Below are 12,885 nucleotides of genomic sequence, written 5' to 3' on the forward strand. Positions count from 1 at the left end.
CACACACCCCTAACCCCCTGATACACACCCCTAACCCCCTGACACACACCCCTAACCCCCTGATACACACCCCTAACCCTAACCCCCTGACACACACCCCTAACCCCCTGATACACACCCATAACCCCCTGATACACACCCCTAACCCCCTGACACACACCCCTAACCCCCTGATACACACCCCTAACCCCCTGACACACACCCCTAACCCCCTGATACACACCCCTAACCCCCTGACACACACCCCTAACCCCCTGATACACACCCCTAACCCTAACCCCCTGATACACACCCCTAACCCCCTGATACACACCCCTAACCCCCTGACACACACCCCTAACCCTAACCCCCTGACACACACCCCTAACCCCCTGATACACACCCCTAACCCCCTGACACACACCCCTAACCCCCTGATACACACCCCTAACCCCCTGACACACACCCCTAACCCCCTGACACACACCCCTAACCCTAACCCCCTGACACACACCCCTAACCCCCTGATACACACCCCTAACCCCCTGACACACACCCCTAACCCCCTGATACACACCCCTAACCCCCTGACACACACCCCTAACCCCCTGACACACACCCCTAACCCTAACCCCATGATACACACCCCTAACCCCCTGACACACACCCCTAACCCTAACCCCCTGACACACACCCCTAACCCCCTGATACACACCCCTAACCCCATGACACACACCCCTAACCCCCTGATACACACCCCTAACCCCCTGACACACACCCCTAACCCCCTGATACACACCCCTAACCCCCTGACACACACCCCTAACCCTAACCCCCTGACACACACCCCTAACCCCCTGATACACACCCCTAACCCCCTGACACACACCCCTAACCCCCTGACACACACCCCTAACCCCCTGATACACACCCCTAACCCTAACCCCCTGACACACACCCCTAACCCCCTGATACACACCCCTAACCCCCTGATACACACCCCTAACCCCCTGACACACACCCCTAACCCCCTGACACACACCCCTAACCCCCTGATACACACCCCTAACCCCCTGACACACACACCTAACCCCCTGATACACACCCCTAACCCTAACCCCCTGACACACACCCATAACCCCCTGATACACACCCCTAACCCCCTGATACACACCCCTAACCCCCTGATACACACCCCTAACCCCCTGATACACACCCCTAACCCCCTGATACACACCCCTAACCCCCTGATACACACCCCTAACCCCCTGACACACACCCCTAACCCCCTGACACACACCCCTAACCCCCTGACACACACCCCTAACCCCCTGACACACACCCCTAACCCTAACCCCCTGATACACACCCCTAACCCCCTGATACACACCCCTAACCCCCTGATACACACCCCTAACCCCCTGATACACACCCCTAACCCCCTGATACACACCCCTAACCCCCTGATACACACCCCTAACCCCCTGATACACACCCCTAACCCCCTGATACACACCCCTAACCCTAACCCCCTGATACACACCCCTAACCCCCCGATACACACCCCTAACCCCCTGATACACACCCCTAACCCCCTGACACACACCCCTAACCCCCTGATACACACCCCTAACCCTAACCCCCTGATACACACCCCTAACCCTAACCCCCTGATACACACCCCTAACCCCCTACACACACCCCTAACCCCCTGATACACACCCCTAACCCCCTGATACACACCCCTAACCCCCTGACACACACCCCTAACCCCCTGATACACACCCCTAACCCTAACCCCCTGATACACACCCCTAACCCTAACCCCCTGATACACACCCCTAACCCCCTGACACACACCCCTAACCCTAACCCCCTGATACACACCCCTAACCCCCTGATACACACGCCTAACCCCCTGATACACACCCCTAACCCTAACCCCCTGATACACACCCCTAACCCCCTGATACACACCCCTAACCCCCTGATACACACCCCTAACCCCCTGACACACACCCCTAACCCCCTGATACACACCCCTAACCCTAACCCCCTGACACACACCCATAACCCCCTGACACACACCCCTAACCCCCTGATACACACCCCTAACCCCCTGATACACACCCCTAACCCCCTGACACACACCCCTAACCCCCTGATACACACCCCGAACCCCCTGATACACACCCCTAACCCCCTGATACACACCCCTAACCCCCTGATACACACCCCTAACCCCCTGACACACACCCCTAACCCTAACCCCCTGACACACACCCATAACCCCCTGACACACACACCTAACCCCCTGACACACACCCCTAACCCCCTGATACACACCCCTAACCCTAACCCCCTGATACACACCCCTAACCCTAACCCCCTGACACACACCCCTAACCCCCTGATACACACCGCTAACCCTAACCCCCTGACACACACCCCTAACCCCCTGATACACACCCCTAACCCCCTGATACACACCCCTAACCCCCTGATACACACCCCTAACCCCCTGACACACACCCCTAACCCCCTGATACACACCCCTAACCCCCTGACACACACCCCTAACCCCCTGATACACACCCCTAACCCCCTGATACACACCCCTAACCCCCTGACACACACCCCTAACCCCCTGATATACACCCCTAACCCCCTGACACACACCCCTAACCCCCTGATACACACCCCTAACCCTAACCCCTGATACACACCCCTAACCCCCTGATACACACCCCTAACCCCCTGATACACACCCCTAACCCTAACCCCCTGACACACACCCCTAACCCCCTGACACACACCCCTAACCCTAACCCCCTGACACACACCCCTAACCCTAACCCCCTGACACACACCCCTAACCCCCTGATACACACCCCTAACCCCCTGATACACACCCCTAACCCCCTGACACACACCCCTAACCCCCTGATACACACCCCTAACCCTAACCCCCTGACACACACCCCTAACCCTAACCCCCTGACACACACCCCTAACCCCCTGATACACACCCCTAACCCCCTGATACACACCCCTAACCCCCTGACACACACCCCTAACCCCCTGATACACACCCCTAACCCCCTGACACACACCCCTAACCCCCTGATACACACCCCTAACCCCCTGATACACACCCCTAACCCTAACCCCCTGACACACACCCCTAACCCCCTGATACACACCCCTAACCCCCTGATACACACCCCTAACCCTAACCCCCTGACACACACCCCTAACCCCCTGATACACACCCCTAACCCCCTGACACACACCCCTAACCCTAACCCCCTGATACACACCCCTAACCCCCTGATACACACCCCTAACCCCCTGATACACACCCCTAACCCCCTGATACACACCCCTAACCCCCTGATACACACCCCTAACCCCCCGATACACACCCCTAACCCCCTGATACACACCCCTAACCCCCTGATACACACCCCTAACCCCCCGATACACACCCCTAACCCCCTGATACACACCCCTAACCCCCTGACACACACCCCTAACCCCCTGATACACACCCCTAACCCCCTGATACACACCCCTAACCCCCTGATACACACCCCTAACCCTAACCCCCTGACACACACCCCTAACCCCCTGATACACACCCCTAACCCCCTGACACACACCCCTAACCCCCTGATACACACCCCTAACCCCCTGACACACACCCCTAACCCCCTGATACACACCCCTAACCCCCTGATACACACCCCTAACCCCCTGACACACACCCCTAACCCCCTGATACACACCCCTAACCCCCTGACACACACCCATAACCCCCTGACACACACCCCTAACCCCCTGACACACACCCATAACCCCCTGACACACACCCCTAACCCCCTGATACACACCGCTAACCCTAACCCCCTGATACACACCCCTAACCCTAACCCCATGACACACACCCCTAACCCCCTGATACACACCGCTAACCCTAACCCCCTGACACACACCCCTAACCCCCTGATACACACCCCTAACCCCCTGACACACACCCCTAACCCCCTGATACACACCCCTAACCCCCTGATACACACCCCTAACCCTAACCCCCTGACACACACCCCTAACCCCCTGATACACACCCCTAACCCCCTGATACACACCCCTAACCCTAACCCCCTGACACACACCCCTAACCCCCTGATACACACCCCTAACCCCCTGATACACACCCCTAACCCCCTGATACACACCCCTAACCCCCTGACACACACCCCTACCCCCTGATACACACCCCTAACCCCCTGATACACACCCCTAACCCCCTGATACACACCCCTAACCCCCTGATACACACCCCTAACCCCCTGATACACACCCCTAACCCCCTGACACACACCTAACCCCCTGATACACACCCCTAACCCCCTGACACACACCCCTAACCCCCTGATACACACCCCTAACCCCCTGATACACACCCCTAACCCCCTGATACACACCCCTAACCCCCTGACACACACCCCTAACCCCCTGACACACACCCCTAACCCCCTGATACACACCCCTAACCCCCTGATACACACCCCTAACCCCCTGATACACACCCCTAACCCTAACCCCCTGATACACACCCCTAACCCTAACCCCCTGATACACACCCCTAACCCCCTGACACACACCCCTAACCCCCTGATACACACCCCTAACCCCCTGATACACACCCCTAACCCCCTGACACACACCCCTAACCCCCTGATACACACCCCTAACCCCCTGACACACACCCCTAACCCCCTGATACACACCCCTAACCCCCTGATACACACCCCTAACCCCCTGATACACACCCCTAACCCCCTGATACACACCCCTAACCCCCTGACACACACCCCTAACCCCCTGATACACACCCCTAACCCCCTGATACACACCCCTAACCCCCTGACACGCACCCCTAACCCCCTGATACGCACCCCTAACCCCCTGATACACACCCCTAACCCCCTGATACACACCCCTAACCCCCTGATACACACCCCTAACCCCCTGATACACACCCCTAACCCCCTGATACACACCCCTAACCCCCTGATACACACCCCTAACCCTAACCCCCTGATACACACCCCTAACCCCCTGATACACACCCCTAACCCCCTGATACACACCCCTAACCCCCTGATACACACCCCTAACCCCCTGATACACACCCCTAACCCCCTGACACACACCCCTAACCCCCTGATACACACCCCTAACCCTAACCCCCTGATACACACCCCTAAACCCCTGACACACACCCCTAACCCCCTGATACACACCCCTAACCCCCTGATACACACCCCTAACCCCCTGACACACACCCCTAACCCTAACCCCCTGATACACACCCCTAACCCCCTGATACACACCCCTAACCCCCTGATACACACCCCTAACCCCCTGACACACACCCCTAACCCCCTGATACACACCCCTAACCCCCTGACACACACCCCTAACCCCCTGATACACACCCCTAACCCCCTGATACACACCCCTAACCCCCTGATACACACCCCTAACCCCCTGATACACACCCCTAACCCCCTGACACACACCACTAACCCCCTGATACACACCCCTAACCCCCTGATACACACCCCTAACCCCCTGACACGCACCCTTAACCCTCTGATACGCACCCCTAACCCCCTGATACACACCCCTAACCCCCTGATACACACCCCTAACCCCCTGATACACACCCCTAACCCCCTGATACACACCCCTAACCCTAACCCCCTGATACACACCCCTAACCCCCTGATACACACCCCTAACCCCCTGATACACACCCCTAACCCCCTGATACACACCCCTAACCCCCTGACACACACCCCTAACCCCCTGATACACACCCCTAACCCTAACCCCCTGACACACACCCCTAACCCCCTGATACACACCCCTAACCCCCTGATACACACCCCTAACCCCCTGACACACACCCCTAACCCCCTGATACACACCCCTAACCCTAACCCCCTGACACACACCCCTAACCCCCTGATACACACCCCTAACCCCCTGACACACACCCCTAACCCCCTGATACACACCCCTAACCCTAACCCCCTGATACACACCCCTAAACCCCTGACACACACCCCTAACCCCCTGATACACACCCCTAACCCCCTGATACACACCCCTAACCCCCTGACACACACCCCTAACCCTAACCCCCTGATACACACCCCTAACCCCCTGATACACACCCCTAACCCCCCGATACACACCCCTAACCCCCTGACACACACCCCTAACCCCCTGATACACACCCCTAACCCCCTGACACACACCCCTAACCCCCTGATACACACCCCTAACCCCCTGATACACACCCCTAACCCCCTGATACACACCCCTAACCCCCTGATACACACCCCTAACCCCCTGACACACACCCCTAACCCCCTGATACACACCCCTAACCCCCTGATACACACCCCTAACCCCCTGACACGCACCCTTAACCCTCTGATACGCACCCCTAACCCCCTGATACACACCCCTAACCCCCTGATACACACCCCTAACCCCCTGATACACACCCCTAACCCCCTGATACACACCCCTAACCCTAACCCCCTGATACACACCCCTAACCCCCTGATACACACCCCTAACCCCCTGATACACACCCCTAACCCCCTGATACACACCCCTAACCCCCTGACACACACCCCTAACCCCCTGATACACACCCCTAACCCTAACCCCCTGACACACACCCCTAACCCCCTGATACACACCCCTAACCCCCTGACACACACCCCTAACCACCTGATACACACCCCTAACCCCCTGACACAAACCCCTAACCCCCTGATACACACCCCTAACCCTAACCCCCTGATACACACCCCTAACCCCCTGATACACACCCCTAACCCCCTGACACACACCCCTAACCCCCTGATACACACCCCTAACCCTAACCCCCTGATACACACCCCTAACCCCCTGATACACACCCCTAACCCCCTGATACACACCCCTAACCCCCTGACACACACCCCTAACCCCCTGACACACACCCCTAACCCCCTGATACACACCCCTAACCCCCTGATACACACCCCTAACCCCCTGATACACACCCCTAACCCCCTGATACACACCCCTAACCCTAACCCCCTGATACACACCCCTAACCCCCTGATACACACCCCTAACCCCCTGATACACACCCCTAACCCCCTGATACACACCCCTAACCCCCTGATACACACCCCTAACCCCCTGATACACACCCCTAACCCCCTGATACACACCCCTAACCCCCTGACACACACCCCTAACCCCCTGATACACACCCCTAACCCCCTGACACACACCCCTAACCCCCTGATACACACCCCTAACCCCCTGACACACACCCCTAACCCCCTGATACACACCCCTAACCCCCTGATACACACCCCTAACCCCCTGATACACACCCCTAACCCCCTGATACACACCCCTAACCCCCTGACACACACCCCTAACCCCCTGATACACACCCCTAACCCCCTGATACACACCCCTAACCCCCTGACACGCACCCCTAACCCCCTGATACGCACCCCTAACCCCCTGATACACACCCCTAACCCCCTGATACACACCCCTAACCCCCTGATACACACCCCTAACCCTAACCCCCTGATACACACCCCTAACCCCCTGATACACACCCCTAACCCCCTGATACACACCCCTAACCCCCTGATACACACCCCTAACCCCCTGACACACACCCCTAACCCCCTGATACACACCCCTAACCCCCTGACACACACCCCTAACCCCCTGATACACACCCCTAACCCTAACCCCCTGACACACACCCCTAACCCCCTGATACACACCCCTAACCCTAACCCCCTGATACACACCCCTAACCCCCTGATACACACCCCTAACCCCCTGACACACACCCCTAACCCCCTGATACACACCCCTAACCCTAACCCCCTGATACACACCCCTAACCCCCTGATACACACCCCTAACCCCCTGATACACACCCCTAACCCTAACCCCCTGACACACACCCCTAACCCTAACCCCCTGACACACACCCCTAACCCCCTGACACACACCCCTAACCCCCTGACACACACCCCTAACCCTAACCCCCTGATACACACCCCTAACCCCCTGATACACACCCCTAACCCTAACCCCCTGACACACACCCCTAACCCCCTGATACACACCCCTAACCCCCTGATACACACCCCTAACCCCCTGATACACACCCCTAACACCCTGACACACACCCCTAACCCCCTGATACACACCCATAACCCCCTGATACGCACCCCTAACCCTAACCCCCTGACACACACCCCTAACCCCCTGATACACACCCCTAACCCCCTGATACACACCCCTAACCCTAACCCCCTGACACACACCCCTAACCCCCTGATACACACCCCTAACCCCCTGATACACACCCCTAACCCCCTGATACACACCCCTAACCCCCTGATACACACCCCTAACCCCCTGATACACACCCCTAACCCTAACCCCCTGATACACACCCCTAACCCCCTGATACACACCCCTAACCCCCTGACACACACCCCTAACCCCCTGATACACACCCCTAACCCCCGATACACACCCCTAACCCCCGATACACACCCCTAACCCCCTGATACACACCCCTAACCCCCTGACACACACCCCTAACCCCCTGATACACACCCCTAACCCCCTGATACACACCCCTAACCCCCTGATACACACCCCTAACCCCCTGATACACACCCCTAACCCCCTGATACACACCCCTAACCCCCTGACACACACCTAACCCCCTGATACACACCCCTAACCCCCTGACACACACCCCTAACCCCCTGATACACACCCCTAACCCCCTGATACACACCCCTAACCCCCTGATACACACCCCTAACCCCCTGACACACACCCCTAACCCCCTGACACACACCCCTAACCCCCTGATACACACCCCTAACCCCCTGATACACACCCCTAACCCCCTGATACACACCCCTAACCCTAACCCCCTGATACACACCCCTAACCCTAACCCCCTGATACACACCCCTAACCCCCTGACACACACCCCTAACCCCCTGATACACACCCCTAACCCCCTGATACACACCCCTAACCCCCTGACACACACCCCTAACCCCCTGATACACACCCCTAACCCCCTGATACACACCCCTAACCCCCTGACACACACCCCTAACCCCCTGATACACACCCCTAACCCCCTGATACACACCCCTAACCCCCTGATACACACCCCTAACCCCCTGACACACACCCCTAACCCCCTGATACACACCCCTAACCCCCTGATACACACCCCTAACCCCCTGACACGCACCCCTAACCCCCTGATACGCACCCCTAACCCCCTGATACACACCCCTAACCCCCTGATACACACCCCTAACCCCCTGATACACACCCCTAACCCCCTGATACACACCCCTAACCCTAACCCCCTGATACACACCCCTAACCCCCTGATACACACCCCTAACCCCCTGATACACACCCCTAACCCCCTGATACACACCCCTAACCCCCTGACACACACCCCTAACCCCCTGATACACACCCCTAACCCTAACCCCCTGATACACACCCCTAAACCCCTGACACACACCCCTAACCCCCTGATACACACCCCTAACCCCCTGATACACACCCCTAACCCCCTGATACACACCCCTAACCCCCTGACACACACCCCTAACCCCCTGACACACACCCCTAACCCCCTGATACACACCCCTAACCCCCTGATACACACCCCTAACCCCCTGATACACACCCCTAACCCCCTGATACACACCCCTAACCCTAACCCCCTGATACACACCCCTAACCCCCTGATACACACCCCTAACCCCCTGATACACACCCCTAACCCCCTGACACACACCCCTAACCCCCTGATACACACCCCTAACCCCCTGATACACACCCCTAACCCCCTGATACACACCCCTAACCCCCTGATACACACCCCTAACCCCCTGACACACACCCCTAACCCCCTGATACACACCCATAACCCCCTGACACACACCCCTAACCCTAACCCCCATACACACCCCTAACCCTAACCCCCTGATACACACCCCTAACCCCCTGATACACACCCCTAACCCCCGATACACACCCCTAACCCCCTGATACACACCCCTAACCCCCTGACACACACCCCTAACCCCCTGATACACACCCCTAACCCCCTGATACACACCCCTAACCCCCTGATACACACCCCTAACCCCCTGATACACACCCCTAACCCCCTGATACACACCCCTAACCCCCGATACACACCCCTAACCCCCTGATACACACCCCTAACCCCCTGATACACACCCCTAACCCCCTGATACACACCCCTAACCCCCTGATACACACCCCTAACCCCCTGATACACACCCCTAACCCCCGATACACACCCCTAACCCCCTGATACACACCCCTAACCCCCTGACACACACCCCTAACCCCCTGATACACACCCCTAACCCCCTGATACACACCCCTAACCCCCTGATACACACCCCTAACCCCCTGACACACACCCCTAACCCCCTGATACACACCCCTAACCCCCTGATACACACCCCTAACCCCCTGATACACACCCCTAACCCCCTGATACACACCCCTAACCCCCTGATACACACCCCTAACCCCCGATACACACCCCTAACCCCCTGATACACACCCCTAACCCCCTGATACACACCCCTAACCCCCTGATACACACCCCTAACCCCCTGATACACACCCCTAACCCCCTGATACACACCCCTAACCCCCGATACACACCCCTAACCCCCTGATACACACCCCTAACCCCCTGACACACACCCCTAACCCCCTGATACACACCCCTAACCCCCTGACACACACCCCTAACCCCCTGACACACACCCCTAACCCCCTGATACACACCCCTAACCCCCTGATACACACCCCTAACCCCCTGATACACACCCCTAACCCCCTGATACACACCCCTAACCCCCTGACACACACCCCTAACCCCCTGATACACACCCCTAACCCCCTGATACACACCCCTAACCCCCTGATACACACCCCTAACCCCCTGACACACACCCCTAACCCCCTGATACACACCCCTAACCCCCTGATACACACCCCTAACCCCCTGACACACACCCCTAACCCCCTGACACACACCCCTAACCCCCTGATACACACCCCTAACCCCCTGACACACACCCCTAACCCCCTGATACACACCCCTAACCCTAACCCCCTGACACACACCCCTAACCCCCTGATACACACCCCTAACCCCCGATACACACCCCTAACCCCCTGATACACACCCCTAACCCCCTGATACACACCCCTAACCCCCTGACACACACCCCTAACCCCCTGATACACACCCCTAACCCCCTGATACACACCCCTAACCCCCTGATACACACCCCTAACCCCCTGATACACACCCCTAACCCCCTGATACACACCCCTAACCCCCTGATACACACCCCTAACCCCCTGATACACACCCCTAACCCTAACCCCCTGACACACACCCCTAACCCCCTGATACACACCCCTAACCCCCTGATACACACCCCTAACCCCCTGACACACACCCCTAACCCCCGATACACACCCCTAACCCCCTGACACACACCCCTAACCCTAACCCCCTGATACACACCCCTAACCCCCTGATACACACCCCTAACCCTAACCCCCTGACACACACCCCTAACCCTAACCCCCTGACACACACCCCTAACCCCCTGATACACACCCCTAACCCCCTGACACACACCCCTAACCCCCTGACACACACCCCTAACCCTAACCCCCTGATACACACCCCTAACCCCCTGATACACACCCCTAACCCCCTGATACACACCCCTAACCCCCTGATACACACCCCTAACCCCCGATACACACCCCTAACCCCCTGATACACACCCCTAACCCCCTGACACACACCCCTAACCCCCTGATACACACCCCTAACCCCCTGATACACACCCCTAACCCCCCGATACACACCCCTAACCCTAACCCCCTGACACACACCCCTAACCCCCTGATACACACCCCTAACCCTAACCCCCTGACACACACCCCTAACCCCCTGATACACACCCCTAACCCTAACCCCCTGATACACACCCCTAACCCCCTGATACACACCCCTAACCCCCGATACACACCCCTAACCCTAACCCCCTGATACACACCCCTAACCCCCTGATACACACAGGGGCGTGGGAGAGAGGTTTCAGCGTTGTGTCATTCTCTTGGACATTGGCAGTCATGTGAAAGACCCCACTGTATATAATACCATGGCTCTGCTATGTAGCTGCCAGATATATGAACAAAAACCCATGAAGACTAGAGCCTTACAACACTAATCATTAACACTGTTCACAACACAGAATGATGATGATGATGATGAAGGTGAAACTAACCTTAGCCAGAAAGCGTTTGACCGCTGGGTACGGACCAATCAGGTCCAGGAATGGAGGCATGAGCTTCCTGAAGCGTGTGGTCGTTATGCCAACCAGGAAGGTTCCACGGTCGCTAAGACGGATGTTGTCAGGGTAACCAGGCATATTGCTCATGATGACCTCCTTGGTGCCAGCCTTGGGGCCTTTCAGCCAGTACCTGGAGGGAGAGAGAGAGAGAGAGAGAGAGAGACAGAGGGAGAGACAATCAATCATTTCCATGTACTAGTCTGTGGCGACCTAAATGCCAGAACTGGACAAGAACCTGACACCCTCAGCACACAGGGGGACAAACACCTACCTGGAGGTGACAGCATTCCCTCCCCAATATGCCCCCCTAGGCACAACT

At 57.8% G+C, this 12,885-nt stretch overlaps 1 protein-coding gene across 1 annotated transcript in view; it reads right to left on the minus strand.

The window, feature by feature from the left end:
* LOC311115920 (adipocyte plasma membrane-associated protein-like) overlaps nt 1–12,696 on the minus strand; it is a gene marked incomplete at its 5' end in the record, with an annotated part of 29,289 nt that extends 16,593 nt beyond the window's left edge. The window contains one exon of the mRNA XM_084191044.1: nt 12,501–12,696. Coding sequence (XP_084047170.1) covers nt 12,501–12,696 — 196 coding nt within the window. The remainder of the gene's footprint in view (nt 1–12,500) is intronic.
* Nucleotides 12,697–12,885: the final 189 nt, after the last annotated feature.

Source organism: Coregonus lavaretus, assembly GCF_964263955.1.
Source record: "Coregonus lavaretus genome assembly, contig: HAP1_SCAFFOLD_1259, whole genome shotgun sequence".
Classification (NCBI taxonomy): domain Eukaryota; kingdom Metazoa; phylum Chordata; class Actinopteri; order Salmoniformes; family Salmonidae; genus Coregonus; species Coregonus lavaretus.